The sequence below is a fragment of the Lissotriton helveticus genome, chromosome 6, assembly GCF_964261635.1.
Source record: "Lissotriton helveticus chromosome 6, aLisHel1.1, whole genome shotgun sequence".
Classification (NCBI taxonomy): Eukaryota; Metazoa; Chordata; class Amphibia; order Caudata; family Salamandridae; genus Lissotriton; species Lissotriton helveticus.
In genome coordinates, this window is record NC_136067.1 from 207,162,080 (window position 1) to 207,188,184 (window position 26,105).

The window sequence follows — 26,105 nt, forward strand, 5'->3', positions numbered from 1 at the left end:
CTCATCATCTGCTTCGTTCTGTAAGTCCCTGATTTCCTGCCATGTCTCTACTGCTGTTGTTAGCATCAATGAATTTGAATCACATTCTTTACTTTTTTCCCGATTGTATGCACGACAATTTTTCGCACAGTATTTTGCTGTTTCATCTGCATAGGCATTACCCTTTGAGATATAATCCACTCCTTTCGTATGTGCTGCGCATTTCACAATTGCAATCTCTTTTGGCAATTGTATAGCATCAATTAATCTTTTTATAAAAACTGCATTTTTAATTGGTGACCCTGCTGAAGTTAAATAGCCTCTCTGAGACCAGAGCTGTCCATAATCATGCACAACTCCGTACCCATACTGACTATCAGTAATGATGGTAACTCTCAAATCTTTTGATATTTCACAAGCACGAATTAAAGCAATCAATTCAGCCTTTCCTTCAAGACATGATGCTTCTTCAACATCTGCAACTGTACAGACTGAGTACGCTGCTTTCAAAACACCTCCCTCTGTCCTCAGACAGAAGCCATCCACAAAGTAGACGACATCTGATTCAGGCAAAGGTACATCTTTAATGTCCTGCCTTGGTTTGGTGCAAAATTCCATGACATCCAAACACTCATGTTCCACTTCATTTTCTTCAACAATTTCAGAATCAGGTAATAATGTGGAAGGATTCAAATTCAAGCATCTCGAAATGGAAACATTGTCTGCTCCTAGTATGATTTTCTCATACTTCGTCAACCTGCTGCTGGTTAAATGTTGAGTTTTACCTCTGGTCAGTAGTATTTCAACTGAATGAGGCACAAAAACTTTAACAGGAAATCCCATTATGATTCCTTCGCTTTGCTCAAGACTTACACTTGTAGCTGCAACTGCTTTCAAACAACCTGGTAAGGCTTTTGCAACAGGATCAAGAACTGCAGAGAAGTATGCAATGGGTTTCTTCAAATTTCCATGTCTCTGAATTAACACAGACAATGCACATCCTTCTCTTTCACTGCAGTACAATTCAAAACCTTTCTCATAATTTGGCATGCCTAAAGCAGGAGCTTGACATAAGCTCTTTTTCAGGTTTTCAAAAGATTCCAACTCAGCTTCATTAAGAATAATTGGATCTTTTACATCAGATTTTGTCAATCTCTGCAGTGGTTTTGCAATTACTGAAAATCCACTTATCCATTGTCGACAGTAACCAACCATCCCCAGAAACATCCTGACCTGTCTCTGTGTTCTTGGTGGTTGCATTGCTTGAATCATTTGTATTCTCTCAACTGTCACCTGTCTTTTTCCTTTAGCAATTCTGTGACCAAGATATTTCACTTCTTGTTTACAAAACTGCAATTTTGCTGGAGACACTTTATGTCCCTCATCTGCAAGATGGTTCAAAAGTATTATTGTGTCTGTCACACAATTTTCTCTTGTTTTAGCAGCAATCAACAAGTCGTCGATATACTGCACCAACGTTGACCTGCCAGGTAAATCTAAATCTTCCAAAGATCTTTTTAACAGCTCATTAAAGATTGAAGGACTCTCTGTATACCCCTGAGGAATTCTACACCATGCGAGGGTCCTACACTGGAATCTGAAAGCGAAAATTTCCTGACTCTCTGGATGCAAAGGAACAGTAAAGAATGCATTGCAAAGATCAATGACAGTGTACCATTCAGCATCATGTGGAATCTGATACAAAATGACTGCTGGGTTTGGAACCACAGGACAACATGGAACAACAATCTGATTGACTTTTCTCAAATCTTGAACGATCCTGTACGTTCCATTCGATTTTTTAATTCCCATGATCGGTGAATTACAAGGACTACTCTCAATTTCTTTTAAAACACCTTGTTTAATGAATTTTTCAATCACAGGTATGACTCCCTCGATTGTCTCTGCTTTCATCTTGTACTGAGGAATATTAGGAAATTCTATTCCCTGCTTCAGTGTAATTTTGACTGGATCGACATGTTTCATCAGACCCATCTCATTTCCAGTCAAATCCCAAATTTCAGATTTCACTGTCTCCTTGAGCTCTTCTGGCAGATTTTCTTTTTCAAATGCGGGAAACAATTTTGTTTCTTCTGATTCCATCAACATCATTGTCATTCTGTACAAGCCATCTTCCTCCATTGTTTGCAATTCAACTCCTTCAGGAGAACAATATATTCTGCAATTCATTTTGCACAATATATCTCTGCCCAATAGATTTACTGGACTACTGTTACAAACCACAAACCTGTGCTTGTCTTTAGAATTTCCAATTTCGACTGGTACTGGGTCAGTCAAATCAGTTCTGATCTGTTGATTGCTTACTCCGACAACTTGGATGGTTTCCCCAGAGAGAGGTAGGTTTTCAATTTCCACTGATCTAACAGTAGAACGGGTAGCACCAGTGTCCACTAGAAAAGTGATGTCTACATCATTAACTTTCCCGTTTACAAATGGACCAGACTGGTCAACCTCAAGAGTGGCTCCAACAACACACTCTTCCCCCTCTCTCGGGCACCGTCAGAAATAATCATCAGAGTCACTTCCCTGTCCTTCTGTTAACAAAAACTGTTGTGAAGCATTTTGCACAATTTGCCATTGGGATTTTATTACCTGTTCATCTCCTTGAAATCCCACACCAGAATTATATTTTTGAGTTCCCCCACAATTAGGAAAAGGAGGCTGTGGCAATTGATTCTGATGGTGATTCACCTGTTGCTGTAGCTGTCGCTGAAGATTTAACTTGTTTAAACTCTGTTGCAACTGTAGCTGTCGCTGCAGATAAACATCACTCTGCATCTGTGGATTTAACAATGGACTTTTTAAATTTCTGGGTGGCTTCTTACATTCGTCCCTCCAGTGTCCAATCTCGCCACAATTAATACAAGGTAATTTTTGCTTTAACTCTTCAACTTTGGGATTAAATTTCCTGATAATATTATTACCTTTACATTTTCCTTGACCTTGATTCGAATTTGTAGTCTGAACAAAATTTGTGTTTTTATTTCCAAGATTAGCAATCTGTTGCTCAGCCACTTTTACTTGAGCCCACATTGCTTTCTCCTTGAGCTTCTTCTGTCTCACTTCTAACTCATCACTGCAGTATTTTGCTTTTCTCAAAATGTCATCAACAGAAAGTGCTTGCCATCCGACAATGCTATTCCTGATCATATCTGCAATTTCTGGCTTCAGACCATAAACAAATCTATAGACGAAATGACTCATATCCTTCTCGTCTAGTTTTTCATAGCCACTGTATTGTTTAAATATCAACAGTAACCTTTCGTAAAATGAATGAACTGATTATTTTGGCTCTTGGTTTGTTCTTTCAATTTTAACCCAATCAACCTCTTTTGGTGGAATTTTGTTTTTCAACCAGTAAATCACTTTTCCATAAAAATCCATTACAATTGGATTAGGAGCACCTGTTTCTTTAATTCGCTCAGGTTCTACTTTCGGCCAACTTATGGCTATTTTGCATTCCGTCCAAAGATCTGATGTGACAACAATGTCAAAAAATCCATCCAGATCAATCCACAGAACTTTTGAGACTTTGATGAACCTGTCTACCTGTCTGTACCATTCAACAGGCTTCTCTCTCAGTCTTGGAAAATCATTTGTAAACAGTAATATGTCCTGTCTTGACCAAGGGACATGAACATATCCTCCACCTGCAATCTCTCTCATTGGAAATTGTTTTGACAATTTTTCCAATTTTTCATCTTCCTTCTTTCTTGTCCATTTCACTCTCCACTTACTCAACTCTCCCAGTTTTTTAATGTAAACAATCAAATCTTTTATGTGCATTATTCTTCCCATTGAGTTCAAATTCTCAATGTCACCTTCTGAAAAGTCTAATCTGTAATGTTTTGCAAAATTCTTTTGCCTGCTCAAATCAATTTCAAGTTCTGCTGCCAGTTCATCCAACTGATCATATTTGTTTTTTGTTTTCCACTGAATACTCTTGCAAATGAACAGAAGTTCATCATCTCGATAAAAATTTAAACTGTCAGGACCAATTTTACCAATTATTAATTCCTCCAAATTTGCTTTTAATTTTGCAACATCAAGTTTAGGTTTTGTCACTCTGACTTCAGAACACTCAGCATCAGATTCTGCACCCATCGGTGATTTTGGAGATGAATCCTCATTAAAAGTCAGATTAGGCATTCTCGTTTTTGAAGAATTAATTTCAGATATGTCTGTGTAAAATTTTTCAGCAACCCTTTGAATTTCTGCATTTAAAGGGATAGTCAAACCTGGCTTATTAACCTCTCTTTGTTCAAAAACAGGTTGAACAGGACCAATCGTTACTGGAACTGTCACAGCTTCCATGCTTTTTGTTATTTGTCGAATTAATTCTTCTTTTGATCGTAAATACTCAGAAGAATTCTCAGCTTCCACATTTCTGACTTCTCTCACATAGTTTTTTGGAGCTTCCCTTTCTCTAGGAATTAGTGAAACATGTCTACCTCCAATACAGACATTTGCATTTGTCTCAGTTTCCGATTTTCTTGGAGTTTCAAAAGATTCAGAATTATTTGGGTAAATTTTAGAAGTTTCATTAACTGGAGGTGCACTCGGTGTGGTTTTTGTAGAAACCATCTGAGTAGACCATGACCTAGGAGGTCTCAAAGGCTCATTCCTTTTATCTGAAGTGTAAATTTCTTCTAAAACTGCATCTTCAGTTTCACTCTCTACAGGGGCATTATTTTTCTTTTCAATTCTTTTTCCATCAGGATAACCTAAAACCATCTCTCTAATTAAATAGAGTCCCTCACTCATGCTTCCCCGTCTCCACATTCGCATCCTGTCTTCATGTGTCTCCCTTCTATAGCTTGGAACTTTAGGAGGTCTTTTAATTCCACTTGCTTCTCTTTGTAATTGAAACATCTCATCCTCCCATTCGACTAAAGCTTCAAATTGAGTAGGTCTCAGTTTTGGAATAAGAGCATTCATTTTTTCTCTCAAATTTCTCAAAACCTTTACATTAAATGAACCATCGTCAGGCAAAGCCAAAACACCATCATCCTTAGTGTAGTGTTTCTAAATATCAAACCACAAAACAGTATGATAACCATATTCACCTTCCATATACGCTGCAGGTGTTTTGTACTTATGAAGTAATTTACCACCTCGCGTTTCGATTTTCTTGTCAGGTGAGATAAAATTTTTAAGTTTCTGAAACAACGTTGGCTTTTTCTCAACGTGTTTAAAATGATAACTCATTTTTAAAAGTTAAATTCAATTAACAAATTTGTTCGTAAAATATTTCCGGGATGTTCTGCAAAGTCAACCAATCCGTGCGCGAAACACACCAACAAGCCAATGAGAGTTGAGCTACGTCACTTTTTTACTCAACCAATAGAAATAGAGATTTTCTGAAGAACCAATCAGCTTACAGTTCATCAGAGATTCGAGAACCAATCAGAACACAGTTTGTGACGTATATCACCCAATCACAGCGCGGCTCTGTGACGTACACAGCAGCTGCGGTTTCTCACTTCTCACTCTTAGCGCTCACCCCACAGCGCCATTTTGAAAACGCTTCTTCAGTGAAAATTAATTTTAACAACGACAATAAAGACTCATCTGTCTGTTTCTCTTATAAGTGACAGAATTTCAATCACTCAAGTATTCTCTTGCTCGGAATAGAAGGCGCTATTCCCATAGAATATACATTTGCAAGTACAGTAATTATGAACTCATTTCCCTCAGAACGCACAACTAAGTGACTGTTCGAAAGTTCCACTTGAACATATCTTACAAAACAAACTCGCACTTTCACACGGAAAAAGTCCCTAAATTCAAACACACATGAAATCCGTACAGGACTCTCACCTGTTTATAGAAATCATGCACCGTTAGTAGAATAACGACGTTATCCGTACAGGACTCTCACCTGTTTATAGTTAATCATGCACCGACGTTACCCTACCCTTCACTCGAGCTCGAATATATACTAATACTTTTATCACAGTGAGTTTTATAACAGGCTCTCAGTCTCTATACTCATGCTATTCAAATTTCTTAGATAATCCTCACTATACAACATTCACACCTAGCCCTAACATGTGTTGCACGGCCACAACACTTGTGATACACGGCGATATCACTACTCTGAAACAGATCAAATGCCCTGTGTGACTACCTTCTCATCACACAATCTGTACCGGTACGACTCACATATAGCACGAAAACGAACTCAACATGTGTTAAACATCGATCCTATATCCATACCATAACACATTGGTTACCCTTAGCAACCATCAATCTCTGCTACCAGAAGAATTGATCCAGCGGCCTATAGGAAATATGTCATAAGCAACACTACCTAACTCTATGACCTACTTCATAAAACACTACTCTAACTTATGGACCCATTGATCATATATGACATATTTTGACCTACTGAATCAGGTGGCCAAATTAAACTTATATACAACTTATTTACAAATTATATACAACCGCGGTAAAAGATGACATCATTTGAATAAATCCTAACTATTTAAATGACCACCATGGCGATGGCATCTAGCTAATAGTAACCTGCGCTCCTGAATAACCAAGACCAGCTTGTTTCAAAAGTAAGATTTTTATTAACTAGTTTTAGATTGTTGAGAATATAATTTTTATAAATGCAATTTTATTAGAATCATAGTAAGCATGTTTGAAAACATCATAGAAAATTACAGTTTTAAGCAAGAAATTATAAGTTTAGCATTTCTAAAATCCTAAGTCCCTAGCTAAGCTAAATAAATGGAAATAAAGTAAAGTCTTTAAGGGTTCTTACGTGCTCCAAGCAAAGTCCGTCAGCACGACACCCTCATCCGAAAGTTGAAAAGCAGCAGCGAGACCCATCCATAGAGCATGGGTTTTTTATACCTTTCTACGCTAGCTAATCTAAGTAAAGGAACATTTTCTGCAAAAGTCGATGTCTCATTGTTCCAAAAGTGACAAGTGACATGTCACCCCATATTTCAAAACTTCCATTCTGTCATATTCTTTGAGACCATTGTCTTTATTGTACGTGTTCCAAAGCTTCCTTAGTTTGCAACAAATTTGAACAAGAGTTCTCACTGGTTTCATTTCACTTCCTCGGATGGCAAGTTATCAAATGTTCTTTCTGCCGGTTTCTGACCTTGGCCACGTCCGACAAAAATAATGACAGCGCTTCTTCATTGTTATGTGAATGTAACTTTCATGGAAACTTTAGAGTGGACATATCGTGCTCCTTGCAGAAATTAAATTCATCTTTTAGCAAACTCGAGCAAACTAGGCCCAAAAGCAGGCAACTTATTTTTCTAGTATAAAACAAACACAAGGAAAGTATTAATGAAAGAAATATTATTTATTCTGTTTCCACCCTTCGTTTACTAATTGATTAACCCACCCAATTAGTCTAGTGTTACCTAGCAAGAAGCAAACAAATAAAGCAGCATTTTATATCTACCAGTCTTCAAGAATCCATAAAATCTTATATGCACCTATAATAGTAGAAATGACATCACATAGACAAGGAAAGCAGCTGCAGTTAGTAATGACAAAAACGAAAACGACAAAATTAATTTATTATTTTCGCACGAACAAAAGATGCAACAATAATGCACGTTTATGAGCACACATGTTAATGTCCCCGTGTGAAAAGTTTAATCTAAGTTGAGTTAGCATAACACATCACAAATCATTAATATTATTAATTTATGTTATGGAAGTGTGACTTCACGAGTTTAAACAAAATTTTATTTTCTATCTCGCTCCATCAGTGTCCAGAGGGATCAATGCCATAGGGTCTCCAGCAGCATCCATACCATCAAATAGCGTGATCACTTTCTGAATGTGGTTGATGGTTGATCTCCCTGGCACAAAGCCATGTTGGTTCTTGGCAATCACTTTGTATATTATAGGGGCAACCCAGCTGGCAAAAATCTTTGAATATATTTTCGAATCTGCATTGATGAGAGTTATGGGACGGTATGATCCTAGCTGCTCTGGAGTTTTTTTTTGGGAGAAAATAACTATTTTTGCTCTGGACCAAGAGTTTGGAGGATGGCCGCCTTTAAATATGTGTATAATTAATTCTACTAAGATGTTTTTGATTTGCTCCAGAAACGTTGAGTAAAACTCGGATGAGATGCAATCCAATCTGGAAGCTTTCCCCCTCGGAAGATTTTGGACGGTGGTTAGGATTTCATCTGAACTAGGGGGTTCCTCCAACATGGTCTGATCTTCTTCCTCAAGCCTATCAAATTTGCCTCCGTCAGAGTAGCTTTCAATCTTGGCTAAGTCCCCCTTCCTTCTTCTGTGTACAGATCTCTATAGAACCACCAAATGCTTCTCTCATGAGTTCTGGATCGGTTAATTGACCCTCAGCGTGCTCATTTATTTCCCTAATCAGATTGGAAGTTGTTTGTTGTCGCATTCGCACTGCTAACTGGTGGCCCACTTGTTTGTTGACTTGATACACCAGTTCTTTTCGAGCTGTTGCTTTTCAGACTGATTTGTCAATAAAGATGTTGGTGATAACTGCCTTAGCGATTGCTACCTGACTTAGGGATCTAGAGATTTCTTCAGCCTCATTACCCCCACTTGTAGCTCTGACCAGTTCTTCTTTAGCCAGCCTAAGATTGCCCTGTAAGCCCCGCAGTTTCCCTCTCTAGCTTGTTAGCCCTTAAAGAATACTGCATCGTCTCTCCACGTATCCCTGCCTTCAAGGTGTCCCAAACTATGTCAATTGAGGCGCTGCCGATATTATCGGCTAGAAAGTTGGCGATCCAATCTCTCATATGAATACAGTATTTAGCATCAATCAGCAGGGATTTTTCAAAGGCCCAGGGTGTAGGTTCTGATTTTGCGGGTGCTATGACCAGGGTACAGCTAAGGGGATTGTGGTCCGATAATATCCGAGGCATTTTCTCAATTTGACAATTAGTTTTGAGTGAGTTTGACATTAAAATATAATCAATTCTTACGTGTGTAGCGTGTGGATTAGAATAAAAAGTATGCTCTGGGTCAAAAGCGTTAGATGTTTGCCAACCGTCCACATGTCCGTGTAAAAGGCACACATTTTTCTGAGACCTAAATACCTTTGGTTTACAGCCTTTGTACAACCAGTCATTTTTCAGAGAGTAATCAGACAGAATGTTAATATTAAAGGCCCCACAGACCATTACTGGAAGAAGCCAAAGCGCAAGCTCATTGGAGACTTCGGCAAATACAGCTGGGTCATCCATATTGCTCCCATATATAGCGCATAGTGTCAGCTTCTGACCCTTTCCGTATTGGCATTCCATAACAGCCCATCGGCCACATATATTGGATTTAGAGTGGTTAAAAACATACCCGCTGCCTTTCGCTAAGATTGCAACCCCCCCGTACCCATGCCCCCTGTGAAGTAGCACACACCAACCTATACCCTAATGTGTTTAAGATGGCCAGGGGTTTAACGTCCGTCATCCTATCCTGCCGTGAGCCCGCTGAGCCCCCCCCGGTGAGTTGACCCGCTTGAAGAGTTTGTAGTAACTATGGCTATGAATATACAGATACATATGCATATACATTTCAAAAAACCCCATGTAATTGGATTCATAATACCAACAATCTTATAAAGCACACAGTGGGATAAGAGGAAATTCAGAAACAAAAAACAAGACCAGGGGAGCAGGAGGATAGGTTTGAAAGCCCCACTCTAAACAGACATAGGATCTGATTTCCTCGTGGGTGCGCCTACCATGAACCACCTAACATTGTTACTAATACGATCATTGTTTATGTCCTGCAATTTCCTCTCGATAGTTTTTGGCCTGATTTTCAGAGATGAAGCTTCGTGTAGCCCCTTGAAAAACAATTTTAAGTCTAGCCGGATTCTGTAGGTACACCGAAGCCCCCAGTTTTCTGAAAGGAATCAAAAAGCTGCCGCAGTCTCCACCTGTGCTCGACCGTGGCTTGGGCAAAATCAGGTTGGGTAAAAAAAGTTATACCTTCAAATGATTGTTTGTTATCGGGTCTAGCCAGATCATAGAGTGCTTGCCGGAGCAAAAAATTGCCAAAAAATAACAACATGGCCCGGTGATTTTGCTGTGATGCTGGGGCATGCTTATTAGGGAACAAAGGAAACCGGGGCGCTCTTTGAACTTCTTTGTTCCAGTCCCAATCCTGCAGCTCTGGAAATGCCCCTTTGAGAAGTGATATCATAAACTTCCTAGGCTCATCCTTTTCGACTCCTTCTGGAATCCCCAGGAATCGCAGATTTGTTAATCCTCTGCCGGTTTTCTTGTTCCTCTACCTTCCACAAAAAAAGTCCTTGACAGTTCCCTTGTGCTCATCATTCTGTTTTTTAGCTTAGTGACATCCTCTTCGAGTTGTTCAGTTCTTACTTCAACTGAAGCCATGCGGTCAGCAATTTCTGCACAGGTCTTACCTACTTTCCTGACTGCCCTCTGTAATTTCTTTGCAGCAAGGCAAGATCTACGGCTATCCGCTTTAGCTTCAGCTTGGAAGCTCTTAATAGACTGTAGGATGTCGGTTAGAGCTGGTTCCTTGTTATGTTCATGGTGTTCCTTGTGCTCCCCCTTTTTGGCACTTTCCGTGATAGTCTGGTTGCCACCAAAGGTTGATTCGGGATTAGAGAACACAGTAAGAAGGGTTTCTTCATAGTCCCACTTCAGATTGGTGTTCTTGATCAGAAGAGTCGTAGTCTTTTTTATGTTGGTCCCTGCTCTTTTTTGTGCCTTTTTTGGAGAGCTGCTTGTGTTTGAGAGGATCTGAGTTTGAGCTACAGTAAGCTTAGCTCCCTCCTCCCCTCTTAAAACTGAAATGCTAATGTCAGGGAATTCTGATTCCTCAATAAGGGAGAAGAATTTATCCTGATTGTCAGGAGTTTTCAACACATAGTCTTGTAGATCATGGCCACTGGCTTGCTCATTCGTAGAAGAATTCAAAGGCGCCACTCGGGGGGTTATACTGCAGGTTGCCTTGCTGGTAACTCCACTGGGGCTCAAGTCCCCTTCTGTCTGGTTTGAAGGAGCGGTTGCAGCCATACACATTACACTTTCAGGGGTTTGTGATATACTTATGGCTTCTTGCAATGTGGGCTGCCGAATTTCACACAGTGCCCCTTTATACCCTGCACCGGTTTTGCCTCAGACCGTCCAGAACAGCTTCCCATTATAGTGGAGCCGTTCACTGCCTTATTTGTGGAGCCATAACTTGAGTTGATTAATGGTTGTAGGTTCCCATTGTCTTTAGTAAGGCGTGTAGTGTTTTTCTTAATTACCGCCAGTTTTGCCATGTCACTTTCAGTACTTTTTTGTTCTATGCACTCAATCTTCTCACCCTTCTCCCCCCCCCACCTTTGCATTTTGGCTCACAGGGCATCTGGCTTTTTTTGCTGTGTCAGTACAGGAGCAGTGCTCATCTGGGAGGAAGAAGGAGCATTCTTCACTTTGCCTCCACGCGCCCCCTTGCCGGTCATGCTGCCTTGTCCAACTTTGAGATATAGAAGCACCATAAAGGTGCCAGTCGATCCAGGTCCAGGTTCCCTCTTGCCGGTACTGCCTGCTTAGATCTGTTAGCTTCTTCTGCGGGTCAGGAAAAGGCTGCCGCTTCCCCATGCGTCTCACCGGTTCCACTGTGTCTATGCGTCCGACGATGTCAGGCAAGGTGCACACAGGGTAGAAGTGATCCAGGATACCTAAGACGTGTGAGCATCCTCGTGGCGATGGAGCCACTGCAGCTCGAGCTTCAGAGTGCCGGTAAGAGGAGCATACAGGGTGCTGGGGGGGCTCTGTCTGGAGCATACCTAGCCATCCTTATCCTCCGCGACGTACGTACCGCCTGGTGCTGATGATTCTCCGGGATTTCCATCTGCTCTTTGCCTCAAAACCGCATCAAAGCCACATGTATTTTCTGCTCACAAGGGGACGCTCAGCAGAGCATCACAGCGGTGCTGTCACTTGGACGCCTCCAGCACGTTTAACGTACTGAAAAGGAACACATCCATATAATGCCTTCCTGTCGCAGTGTAATGTAAGGCAGTGGCTTGCACAGCCTTGCTTTAGAACAGATTTACCAAGCTGTGTAGTGTGCTTTTGCATGGCATGGTAAGTCGTACTCCACTAGGTGGAAGGCCCATGTGCTGTCTGCTTGGAAGATGTGTCCTCCAGTGGGTTGAAAGCCCACATGTTCTTGGTGTATAGGTTGCGTACTTCCCTGGGTTGTACTTTTGTGTGCTGTTTGCATAGAGTATACTCTCCACATGGCATGGTGGTCAAGCATTTTATTGGTGACAAGGTTATTTTTGGTTGTGTGTGCCCTGTGTGGGTGCACATTTGTGGTTACTGTGCGAATGTGTGTGAGCTTGTGCATGCTACCATTTGATCTGTGTGAATTTGTGTATTGTGGTGTTTAGTTTTCCACCTATTTCCAGTACGTTATGTACTTGGTCTATGAGAGTCTATTTTGCTTCCATTGTTTCAGTATTATTTGTGTTTTATAATTCAAATACATTGTGTTATTTGTTTTGGCGATTATGTGTTCTGTTCCTAGTATTCTCTTATGTTCTTCTGATCAATGAGAGGGAAGACGTGTGGTTTCCTGTTTTCTGTACTAGCCTTGCTTGTCTTGTATTCTAGCCTGGCGTAGAGTGTTGTGAGTCACATGAATGAATGATGTCTTTAGTGTGAGTTTTCTGTCCCTGTCAGCTGGATTTTCTTTCTACAGCTGAGGTCTAGGAGTTCTGGCTCCTCGTGGGGTTTCCTTACTTGTAACTCGTTCCTTTATAAGGGCCATTGTCCTGTACTTACCTGCTTCCTGGGTTCTTTTACCACCATGCATCTTTGAAATGCAAAAGTTTCTAAAAGTATTTTGTTTTTTATTTATTTAGTTATCGAAGAAATATGGACCAGTATTCAGCATTCAGATGGGCATGAAAAAAGTTGTTGTTCTTGCTGGTTATGAGACAGTGAAGGATGCCCTGATAAACCATGCTGAGGAGTTTGGAGAAAGAGCAAAAATCCCAATATTTCAAAAGATGGATAAAGGAAATGGTAAGTTAGCATGTCTTTTGTTATTGCCCATCAGATACAGTTTCCTTCCATAACATTTTGAGACATATGGGACAGAGAATATAAATTGTAAAATGGCACCATTGTGAGGTAACTGTGGGAAGCACCAATCTGTGCTTCACAGCAAATATGCAAAGGCCAACCATCAGAGCTGTCTTCTACATCGTAAGTAGAACACACTTGGCTTCACCACAAGGGCAGCAGAACACATTTACAATGGGGATGGCATAGATCTTCTCCTTGCCATTATTATCTTCTATGGTTTCAATGAGGGCCAATGTCATCCGGGAAACAACCTTTACAGAACAGCCATTGTCACACATTACTATGATTTCATTACAATGCATGCATCTTTACCATGACTGTCTTTACACGCTGTAGTTTTTCCACAAAGATGTCTTTAAAACACATGCCTTTGGAGCGAGCATGTACGTATTTCTCAGGCAAGTGTATTATATAAAATAATACTACAAAGCTTTTTCAATTCTATAGAACAATCATAGGTCAAGGGTGTTTTTAGGGTAAGGGTGGGTAAATGTTTTGGGTGGTAAGAGTATTTTTATGGTTTAGGGTGGGTATGAGTTTTTGGGGGGCAAGGGTATTTTTATGGTTTAGGGTGGGTATGGGTTTTTGAGTGTGAAGGGGATTTTTAGGGTTTAGGGTGGATAGGGGTTTTCTGGGTGCCGAGGGTTTTTTTAGGGATTAGGGTGGGTATGGGCTTTTGGGTGGCAAGTGTACTTTTAAGATTTAGAGTGGGTATCAGTTTAGGAGTTGTAAGTTAATACAATAAGATATATGTATGTGTGTATTTTATATATATATTCACTGAAAAAACCATAGGTTTCATACCTGTTATAGTTAGCTGGAAATTTTACTCGCATAAAACCATTGAAATTCCCACGTTATAGTTAGTTGGACTCACTATAACTTGCGCCAGCAATGCACTGCTGATGACGTCACATATTACATCACTCATGACATGGTCAGTGACATCACTCATACACTAGTACAAAACAAGTCAAATTAGCTGAGCTAACTATAACTTGTGCCCCTGCAATGCACTGCTTATGATCTCACATACTACATCACTTATGACATGGTCAGTAACATCACTCATGACATCTCAAAATACATCACTCATGAGATCATCCAGTGACTGTGAGTGTTTTAAAAAAGTTTATGAGTGTTAAATATATATACCAACGTGTATTAGGGAACCAGTGGTTGTATAAGTGCCTGTATGGATGATTCAGTGGGTGTGTGACCGACTGTATAAGTGAGCGATTAGGTGTCTCAGTGAATGTATGGGTGAGTGACTGGTTGTGTTAATGCTTGTATTAGTCTGTCAGTTGGTGTCTAAGTGGTTTTATAGATTTGTGGGTGGGTAAATGATTGGCTGTATTGGTGATTGATTGGTTGTCTGAGTACCTGTATGGGTGTATTATATAGAGTGGGCATGGGGTAATTAGCTTATTTCCACAGATTCACAGGATGTTAAGATATAAGCCCATGCTGAGGCTCGAACACTGATCACCAGGACCCAAGTCGACAGCTCTGATGTGATTGCTCATTGGATGAGGGGGTGGGTTGAAGCTGGGGTCACTCTGTGGGCTTGTCCAGATCAATGTCTGTCTGCTTTCATCCAGGAGATCCCATACCTACGCTTACCTTCCAGGATCGGAGCACTATCTGCTCCATTATATTTTTTGGGGTTTCAAACAACATAGGCAACACCCTCACTGAGCGCTTTACCGATTGGAGCAGGGAAATTTAGCGTCAAACGTAGCCTGAAGTTCCCAAAGGGTGTTCTGCACACCATTCGCTCCATTGCTGCTCTTCTGGAACACCTATTGAAGGAGGGGGTCGGGTATAGCAGGGCCTGCTCTGCAGGGTTGTTTTTTTGCCTCCCTGATTCAGACGAAATGGAAAGTGTATTCCAAGATGGCCCCCGAGGAGCTCTGATAACAGACAAGAAAGGGACGAGGCGACGAGTACATTCTTTTCTTCGGTAGTGAAAAGTATTAACCTCTGTAGAATGGCCAATTCCAGCAAAGAAAGACAGTCTATGATTTATCGCCCGCCTTTCTGGTTCCTTCCGAGGGTGGGAGGCTTGAACAGCTACTCTGTAGTTGGGATCTTCGGTCGCCTGTGGAGCTGCATAACAGGAGGTATGAAAGAACACCCAGGGGCATGAACATGAGGGCGCATCCTACGAGGGTGCAGAGGACAGCTGGCAGAGAATGCTCATTCAGGGTGATATATGTTATGGCAGTAAATTGTTTCCATATTATCAGGTGGCGCCCCTCCCATCACGTTTAATGCTTTGACGATAAGTGAAAAGGCCAGCTCATAATGTTCTAGTGGCTGAAGCTGCTGAAAACAGAACACTTAATTTTAGCTTTAGCGAGTAACCTAGTGACTGCCAAATGAGTGTCACACAATTTTACCCCAGCAATATATTATAACCCTGATGGGTTAACATATCGCATCATTCCTTTAGGTTGAATACATATTTAGAGAAAATGGTAACACGTCTTGCAGACAGGTGTTCTGCCAAGCAAGTACTTTAAGAAAAAAAAATTGCAAATACATAAATGCAAGGTTTACACTTCATCAACCATTATACCGCTTTAGCTTTCTGGTTAAAAAATAGCAAAAACTGTTGGGATTACCCGTATAACTATACTCACTTTATTGACCTCGTGAACGTAAGACCTTTTTCATCCATACCCAGGCCTGAATCCTTGACCCACACTTTGAAATCTGGATCCTTTTTTACTTGTTGATCTGTTTTTGTGGCAGAATGGTGTACTTTGATGGTCATGAATTATGCCAACTCTAGCTACTTGCCAAGAATATCGCACTAAAGTGAGCACTTCACTTGCAGTGGACAACAACAGTAAAATGTCAATACTTCCCGGTAATGAAAAAGCAAACAAAAAACACATCTTTAGATCAACAGCGGTCCAAAAAAATCTCACGGCAAACCGAAAGTTTAAATTAAGTGAAAAGTGAACTATTACCCAATCGCTGCTGTCATGTTGGTACAACCGACGCTTGTCCCTGAAGCATCCCTGATGCAGTATTTAGAGAACAACGTTCTAAAGCGTAAACCCTCATGTGTTATCCACATGCACCAGAGAAATTAAAATGTCCAAAGCAAAGGTGGGAATGTCTACTGCTTGTAAATGGGCAAGCCATTGCTTTCATCTGAGAGAGTTATTTTGGTGAATATATATTGACGAATTCAGAGGAAGGTCTATACTAGAGCATATGTGTGTGGTACAATAAATTACATGATGCTGTGAAAGCAAATGTCAAATTCCAAACAAATAATAGTTTTATCATAACTGCTCCCTCAGCCGTCAAAGAAAAGTACTACAGGAAACATGGATGGTGAAAATCAGTGAAAAGTAAGCACGCAGTTTGACCCGCAATATTACTGTTAGTTTCAAATGTGGTTCTTGCTGCTTGTACAAATTAGTTTCTGGCTCTGGCCAATCCCTTGTTTTTGTCATAGGTTGTACTGCTTTCATTTGCATAGGGACCTCATTGCTAGAAGCTGATAATCCTGCACTGGCTCTATATGGAGTTGAGTTGAGCTCTGCTCAGTTACCATCGATTGCTAACGTTTCCTCTAGAGAGTTCAGCTACATAAAACAACTGAAACCTCCTAGATGAAACTGCTGGAGAGTGTGAAGAATTGCCCGGGAAATTGGAACCCTGAATTACTTTTTTTATTCTTTAACACCCTCCCCATAGTTATTCAAGTGAATCAAAACGTACGAGCTGGACTATCTCGAACCTTTGTATTATTAGCTGTTGGAGTGCTAAATTAACCTTCCTACAATCATATACCTCTCAATGAGGCCTGTGGTCATAGTTCTAGTTCGCCAAAGTGTGGTACGTCAGCCATACCCCATCAGTTTTATAACCTTTGACATGTTGTAGCAAGAAACACAGCCGACCTGAAATGGCTTGCCGTTCATGTTAATTGACAATCATACTCTTAATTCCTTGTTGCAAGACATGCCTAGACACATAGGGGCATGCCTAGACACATAGGGGCAGATTTACAAGAAACGGATGCATCTAAAGAGATGCGTCAGTTTCTTTGCGCCAGCCTGCGATACCCTTATGCCACCATTGACGTGCTATATATGCAATACGGCACACCATGGCCCAAGGATTGACAGATGCGTCAGAGATTATGACACATCTGTTGGCCCAAAAGTCACGCAATGCTGGAGTCATGAGGCAAGCACGACGCAAGTCCTGCAAAGCATGGGGAGGCCTATACTCATTGTGCTGCATCACTCCTTATGCCTGCTTAAAGCAGGAGTAAGGGTTTGACGCAGTTACATCCTAGAATGGTGCATTGAAATCTTGTAGACTTCACTGCGTCACTTCTACGAGGCTTTCCTGCATGGAAATGCCCACCCTCCATACATTATACCTGACACAGGTATAAAGTGGCACAGGTCTTTACAACGTAACACATCTCGCTAGATGCGTCATGTTGTAATTTGTCCGCATTGTTTACGCCACTGCAATGGCGGCACACAAGTGTTGTATGGGGCTTGTAAATCTGCCCCTTAGGATTTATGTCCATCCAATAAATAAACATAATTCACTAAATAATGCATTGCGTTGAGTTCACATCGTGTTTGTTTTGAACCTTATTTGGTTGTTTTCTAGCACAATGCCAGTATTCTTAAACTTGTTATGAAAATGCACAGAGGTTAATAGAAATGTCAATTCAGCCTTATTTATTTACTGTATGACCATCCATATACTGTTTGTGTTGTTGATGTTTATCTTTGGTGCATATAAAGAATTTGTTTTCAACACTGTATGTAATTTGTAAATGGGCTGCACAACCTCAGCATCAGTGCAGCATCACCAAAGCACAGCTTCAACTCAGCATCACTCATCACCACCTGAGCATCACTGAGCACCCTCACAGCATCACTCAGCCCCACCTCAGCACATCACCTTCTCAGCATCACTCAGAACCACCTCAGCACCGGCACAGCATCTCCTCAGCATCACTCAACACCACCTCATCATCAGCACAGCACCACCTCCTCATCATTACACCACCAGCAGTGCAATACTATTTCAGCATCACCTTTGCACCAGCACAGTACCACCTCGGCACCAGCGCAGCACCACATCAACATAAGCACATAACCATCTCAGCATCAGCACAGTGCCAACTCCACATCATTGCACCACCACTAGCACATTTCCACCTCAGCAGCAACTCAGCACCAACACTTTACCACTTTAGCATGAGTGCAGCACCACCTGAGCATGACTTACCAGAGGAACTGGATAGTTGCCATTCACATGCTCCCAAGCTTGGGGGCATAACATTGACAAATCTGCTATATGCCGATGATTTAGTTCTGATTAGTAGGACTCCTATTGGCCTCCAGCACCTTCTTGACGCAACCTACAAATTCTCGCAGCAGAACGCTTTAGAAATTAACTTCAAAAACTCAAAAATCTTGGCAGTAAACCACCGCGAGAAGGCAAATCCAAAGTGGTACTTGGCCAGTGACGCCTTGATCAAGTAGCAAATTATAAATATCTGGAATGCTGCTAGACCACAAGAACTCTTTTAAAGCCTCAGCTAGAATCTCTGCGAAGGAAGGGAGCTATGACTTACTTAGCATTAAAACATTTAAAGAAGCTGTTGAGGAGGAGCTTGGCGGGCATCCGAGATGGCCGCTTGAGCACAGCGCTCTCCGGACCCTCGCCGCTCCCGACATTTTATCCTGGCTGAATCCTGATTTCTTGCAAGAATTCGTGTAGGGGACGTTTGGCTGATTACCCTGGCACTTTTCAGAAATCGATTTGGATCTCGTATTCCTGAGATATGGTGCTCTGAACTTTTGGGCTCCGCCCTTGAGGTGCGCCCGGGACGGGGTGCGGTACTGTAGCCGTCCTGCAATTGAACAACAACGGCAGGAGATCTGGCCTTGTGGGTCCCCCCTTCTTAAGTTTCGGTTTCGATTCCGTTCCGACTTGGGCCACGGAGGTGGATGTCGTGCTGCGGCTGAGACTTGGAGGCAGATCGGCTGTTGGGCTTTCATGTGACCTATTTGCTGGCTTGGCGACCTCTACCCGAGTTGTGCCCCCTTTTTATGTACTTTTGATCCTGTACTTTGGGTGTCGGGCCCGTCGAACCTGGTGGCTTGTCCTGTGACGCATCTTCAAAATGGCGGGCAGAGGGGACAGAGAGACGCGCAAGACGAAAACACCTCTGCGCGGAGCTCCAGTTCAATCAAATGTCATGGACCGTTATACCCATTCTAAGGGGTCCCCCGGAGCTGCCCTGCCTGGTTCTAGTATAGCGTCCGAACGAATTTTGGAAGAGTCGGCGGAGCCCTCCCTACAGGATATCATGGGCGCCATCTCGGGTGTGAGGGAATCCATCGGCCTACAGTACGAGGCCTTGGCCCACAAACTTGACACCGTGGCTATTGAGGTGAATCTGATTCGTGCTGATCTCGGCAAGACGAATGAGCGGGTGCAATCACTGGATATTAAATCCTCTAGCCTTACGAATGATGTCTCGGAGCTCCAAACAGAGATTGGAAATCTCCGTCGGGGGAACGACTTCATGACCCGTCGCCTGGAGGACTTTGAAAATAGGGCGCGTCGCTGCAATGTTCGCCTGGTTGGTGTACCGGAAAACCCTGAACCCCACTCGGTGGATCTCCTGGTTGAGGATCTGGTCTTGAACCATTTGGCCCCTTCTGGTCTCACAAAATTTTTCACGGTGGAACGTGCACATCGTGTTCCAGGGGGCAAAGTCAAGCCGGGAGCCCCGCCGAGACCCATTGTAGCGAAGCTTTTTCATTATAGAGACCGGGACGCTATCCTGCAGGCCTCGCGGGTGAAGGGCCCGGTGGCCTTTGAGAATGCTACGGTGAACTTTTACCCGGACTTTTCCCAACAGGTTCAGAGACAACGTATGGAGTTTCGTGGTGCCAAGAAACGTCTCCGGGATCGGGGCCTACGTTACGCCATGCTCTTTCCCACTAGACTCCGGGTTGAATACAATGAACGTACCCTTTTCTTTGATCGGCCAGATGCTGTTAATGACTGGCTGGACTCATTGCCTGACCGTCCTCCTGAGACAGACTCCGCCGCTCACCCTGGTGGTGCCGAAGGTGGTGTGGAGATCTAACTGTTCGGCTCTTATGTCTTATTTTGAATACATTCTAAGGAGTGTTGGCCGGCGTCCCTCTACATTGTGATCATTCTGTCTTTCGTTTGTTATTTTTGTTCTTGCTGAGGTCGGGGGGTGGATGGAACGGAGACCTTTCCTCCTCCGGGGTCTTTGTGTAGAATAGGGGTTCTTGGGCGACAGGCACACTGCAGGTTGGGGTGGCTCTTTAGCTTTTTGCAGGGGTGCAGGGTGGGGGGTGTTTCTCTTCAGTTTGGGGGAGGGGGGTTGGGAAGTTTTTTCTTTTCTGTGTGTTGTTTTCAAGGCGAGTTGCTCCTGTGTTTGCTGCTGTTTCTGATGTCTAGCTCATGGACGAGGGGTCTTGGCTCGGGCGGTTGGGATGGGGGGTAGAGGGTTGAAATTTCTTTCCTGGAACGTTAATGGCCTGGGAGATCGTATTAAGCGCAGTGTGATCTTAAAATGTATACGACGTTTGTCACCGGACATTGTTTTCATGCAAGAAACCCATTTGATTGGTAATGTTTGTTATGCAATGAATAGATGGGGCTACCGCCTAGTGGCGCACTCGGGGTTTACCTCCGGATCTAGGGGTGTGGGTATTCTTGTTCGAACCTCCCTCCCCCTGGCTATCGATGAGGTGATTCATGATGACCGTGGGAGATATACTGTCCTGGTGGGTAGATATGAAGGCCGCACCCTATCTCTCTTCAATGTTTATGTTCCCCCGGGTTTGCAGGCCTCTACTTTTACTGACTTGGGCCGTGTTTTGTTAGATCTCCCTGATAGCACTCTCTTTCTTGCCGGTGATTTTAATTCGGTGCTTTCCGGCCTTCACGATCGCCATCCCCCTAGAGATACCCCGCAGGCTCAGCAGTGGTTGGGTGGGTTTTTAGATACCTTTGGCCTTGTGGACTGCTGGAGACTGTTGCATCCTACTCAGCTCCAATACACCTTCCATTCTGGGGCCCATGGCAGTCTGTCTCGGCTGGATTATTTCCTGATGCCCGCAGCCCAATCATCGGCGGTTCGCGAGATTTTACATTTGCCGAGGGGTATTTCCGATCACTCGCCGCTCTGGCTTCGTTTCGAGTTTGGGGTAGAGGCGGCGGGCCGAGTGGCTCCCATTAACCCTTGGTATCTTTCCTCCCCTGAGACTCGTACCCTCTTGCTCAAGTCCATGGATGCATATTTCCTGGAAAATGAGGGGTCGGTCTCTTCGGCTGTGTCCCTGTGGGAAGCTTTTAAAACTGTGATTCGTGGACAGGCCCTTTCCTTGATTGTTGAAGCTAAGAGAGCAGGGAGGAAGGAGGTGGTGGACCTTGAGGGGGAGATCTCTGCTTTGGAGGACGAGCTGGAATCTGGTGTCACGCCTGAGAAACTCCATGCCCTGGGTCTAAAACAGTTTGCATATAAATCTCTGGTCACTGACGCTGCAAAGGTGATGTTTCGTGAGCAGCAGGGCAGATTGTACGATGTGGGTGACAAGGCGGGCAAACTCCTAGCGTGGTTGGACAAGAAAGAAAGAGTTAATCGTGTGGTGCCCGTGATTCAGTCTGCGAGTGGTGAGAATGTGATTGATCCGACCGCCATTGTTGATCGTTTTGCGGAATATTTCCGTGTGGTATATGCTCCCGTGTCTGTGAGGGATGTTGCTGACTCCCGCCTTCTTCTGCGTGATATCACTTTGCCCTGTGTCACCGACTTGGACCGTATTGCTTTGGACTCCCCTTTTACGAATGATGAGATAGCCAATGCAGTTCGATCGCTCCGTTCGGGCAAAGCACTGGGCCCGAACGGTTTGCCTATTGAGTTGTACAAATTACGCCCCGATAAGGTGGCGCCGTATCTCCGCGCCATGTTTCTAGAATCTCGTGAGCGGAACATACTTCCTTATGATCAGCGTCTGGCGACAATCGTCGTCATTCCCAAAGAGGGTAAACCGCGTGACCTCTGTTCCTCGTACAGGCCCATATCCCTATTAAATGTTGAACCTAAGGTGTTGGCTAAACTTTTGGCGACCCGTCTCCTTTCGGTTCTTGGGGAGTTGGTCCATCCGGATCAATCTGGCTTTATCCCGCATCGCAACACTGCTCTGAATTTACGTCGCCTCCACGGCGCGCTGGCGAGGGCGGGGCTTTTGACTGAACCGGCCATTTTGGCGTCCCTGGATGCCTCCATGGCCTTTGATACTGTGGAGTGGCCCTATTTATGGGCGACACTTGAGAAATTTGGATTCGGGTGCGAGTTTATTAGCTGGGTTAGGCTGTTGTACGCGGAACCTCTGGCGCAAGTTGTAGTGAACGGTAGAGTGTCGGCCCCCTTCTCCTTGGGCAGGGGTACCCGTCAGGGTTGCCCCTTGTCCCCTCTGTTGTTCGCGCTCGCTCTTGAACCGTTGGCGGCCTGGCTCCGTTGGGAACCGTCCCTTAAAGGTATTCGTTGGGCCCCGGACTTCGAAGACCGCGTCTCGCTTTATGCGGACGACATCCTCTTGTATCTTACTTCTCCTCGCAAGTCTTTATCTGTTTTATTTGACGTTCTTGCGTCCTTTGGCGCTAACTCAGGCCTCGTCATCAACTGGTCTAAATCCTGTGTATACGTTTTATCTGGTATCTTGCCTCCGTTGCCGAGTAGACTTCCTCTTCAGGTGGTCCGGGATGGTTTCAAATAATTGGGGGTTTTCGTTACCTTGGATCCGTCCCTTCGTTTTGATCGTAATCTCCTTCCCCCGTTGCTTAGGCTCCGTTTGGACATTGCCCGCTGGCGCAAACTTCCCCTGTCTCCACTGGGTCGGGCGGCCCTGTTTAAGATGATGTCACTACCGCGGTTTCTCTACGCTCTCCAGAATTATTATGATCCTATCCCCAAGACCTATTTTCGGGAGATTGAGAGCCTTCAGAGGCAACTTATTTGGCATGGCGCTCCCCGATATTAAGAGATACTACTGGGCTTCCCATCTGTCCGCTATTAATCACGCTATGTTCTCTCCGGGTCGTAATCCGGCGTTTGAGATGGATAAACTTCAGCTTCCGGGAGGTGACTTTAATAGAGTGCTCTATTCTCGCTCCGCTGGGCGCCATCTTGTGGGACCTACTTTGACTGCTTTGACAGTGTGGCGTGCTGCGAATGTGAGCCTGGGCTGGGAGGATCGCTTGACGTTGGCGACGCCGCTTTATGCTTCGGAACGTCTGGGCGGTCTTTGGTCTTCCAAGGGTTTTGACCGTTGGGACTTGATTGGGATCTCTAAAGTGGGGGATGTATATTCTAAGGGTTCTGTGCGCCCGTTTCAGGCCCTCCAGGCTGACTACGGCCTGAGTAGTCGGGAATTCTTTCGTTATTTACAGATCAGGCACGCTTTGGTTTCGGTGTTTGCTCCTGGTGAGATTCCGCCTGACTCTTCCCCACTTGAAGACCGTATCCTTGACGAACATCTTCCTGATAGCACTATCTCCCTGATCTATAAAAAGTTGATTAACAATCGGACTGACTTATTGGCCCGACTTCGGGAACAGTGGATGGGAGATGGGTTGGAACTTGATGATGAGGATTGGCAATCGGCCCTCTCCTCTCCGAAGGAGGTGGCTATACCGGCTCGACTCCGTCTGGTCCAATTGAAGATCCTTCATCGGGTGTACGTGACGGGACCGCGACTGATGGTGATGGGCTTTTCCTCCGATGGACTGTGTAAGCGTGGATGTGGTTTGCGTGCTACTTTCCTGCATATTCTTTGGGAGTGCCCGATGGTGGCTGCTTATTGGGTGGCCGTGCTTGATCTGATGACTGTGGTGACAGGGATATCCTTGCGACCGGAACCTCGTCGCTGTCTTTTGAATGTTTGGGAGCCCACGGACTATTCGGTGGCACAGACTAGATGGGCCACCCTGGGCTATATGATTGCGAAGCGAGATATTGCGCAACTCTGGGGGGCCTCCAGGCCCCCTGCCCTCTCGCAATGGGAGGATAATATGGATTGGTCCATGTTCCGTGAGAAAACTGTCTATGTGGCCAGGGGTAGACCCAGGGCATGGGTGAAGGTGTGGGGTCAATGGAACGAATACCGTGGCGACATTTGTACTCCTCCCCTTGTGGACACTATCGAGATTACCCTATCTCCTTAGGCTGGCGTTCCCGGAATCTTCATATAGGGACTGAGCTGGTGTCTCCGGCTCTTCCCCCCTTCTTCTTCCTGATCTCTGCCCCCCTCCCCCCCCCCACTCCATACTCCTTAGTGCTTAGGATATTACTACTGCACCTCCGCTGCTGTCCCCCCCTTGCGTCCCTTGGGCTGACCTTCAGTGATACACTCTCGCCTTTTTGTATGTTTGTTCTTTCATATATATAAAACCTGTTTTGGTCCTGTATATAATGTGGAGTATTGCATTGTTGATTGACGGTTACCTCTGCGGGCATATGTGATATGTGTCTACTCCTTTTTAGCGGCTGGCCCGTGTGGTTGTAGGCCCATCCTTGTACATTTCTGCTTGCTCAAATAAAGGTTTTTAAAAAAAAAAAAAAAAAAAAAAAGAAGCTGTTGCCAGACCTTATGCTCGATCCTTTTTTAAAAGTCTTGCGAGCAAAATTGCAGCCTACACTCAATTATGGCAGCAAATCACTGATGGGTAGAGACGCTGTAACTCTCGATAGCACAATAGCAACCGCCTATTGAGCGATCTTCCAGCTTCCCAAATATGTTTCACCGGCCCAAATCAGACTGGAATTTGGCCTCCAAAACCAGGTGACAGAAAGAAAGGGAGCTTTTGTACAAATCTGGCATAAAATAAGAGCTGCTGATGTGGGGTCTTCGAACAACTATCTCTGGGTAGAGCACTCACGCTCTGGACAGCTGTCAGCCAACGTGTACCTTCAAGAGTCCATTAACACACTAGGCTTGACAGACGCATGGAACACTCCAATGGGCAACTCAGCTTTTAAAAAATTAGTAACCAAGTCAACAAAACTAATATCATCCATAGAGGACAAGAATTTGCTATCCAAACGAGCTCATGGTTGGGCTGTGCTTAACAACTATGATGTCCTCAAACCCCAACCCTATCTCAAGCCAGGTATAAAGACTGCGACCATGTAAAGATTCTTGAGGCTCCGCCTGGGGGTCAGAGTAATCAACTCGCTTCTACCACCTTGGGAAAGAATGGGTGGAGAGTAGATCAGCCCTGTTGTTTGTGTGCCAGCGGCATGTAGAACCTTATTCACATCATCTGTGAGAAGCTAAAAGACCTATGGAAAATGTTACTAAAGCCATTCTTCAATCAGCATGGTGTCAGGTATTGTAGGCAGGCAGTTATGCTGTGCTTCAATCCATCTATAGTACAGCTAAACTGCCACCTCATGAAATGTTTCGCTCTGACTGCAACAAAGCTGAAAACCCAATCTGCAATAGTCACACCTTTGGGCACTGTTTGAGCCACCTTGTAACACTGGCCTCTCACAACGGAACCTGGATGCTAAAAATAGCAAGGGAACATCTCACCAGTTTAAAAAAAGAAATTCCCTACTGAGCTGCCATTTAATAGAATCAGTGCTGACTGTGTTGGGGACACATGCACTTTTGACATTATTCTTAAAAGTTTTATGGACTCATGAAAGTGTTTCATTTTAAACTTGTTTACCTTTTATTGTATTAACGCAATGTGATTTGATTTTATTGCTAAATGTGCTGTATGCAACGGTTTTAATTAATCATGCATAATAATAAACTTAAACTTAAAAACCTGAGCATGAACGCAGCCTCATCTCAGCACAGCACCAGCTCAGCATCACTCAGCATGACCTGAGCACCAGCGCAGCACAGCATCACTCAGCAACAGCACACGATCACTCAACACAAGCACAATATTCCAAACATC

General features: G+C 43.7%; 1 protein-coding gene across 2 annotated transcripts in view; it reads left to right on the plus strand.

The window, feature by feature from the left end:
- The window catches only part of LOC144762426 (cytochrome P450 2K4-like), a 613,835-nt gene that overhangs the window by 241,619 nt on the left and 346,111 nt on the right, over nt 1-26,105 (plus strand). For both annotated transcript variants that reach the window (XM_078647608.1, XM_078647607.1), the window contains exon 2: nt 12,863-13,025. In XM_078647608.1, the coding sequence (XP_078503734.1) occupies nt 12,863-13,025 (163 nt within the window). The remainder of the gene's footprint in view (nt 1-12,862; nt 13,026-26,105) is intronic.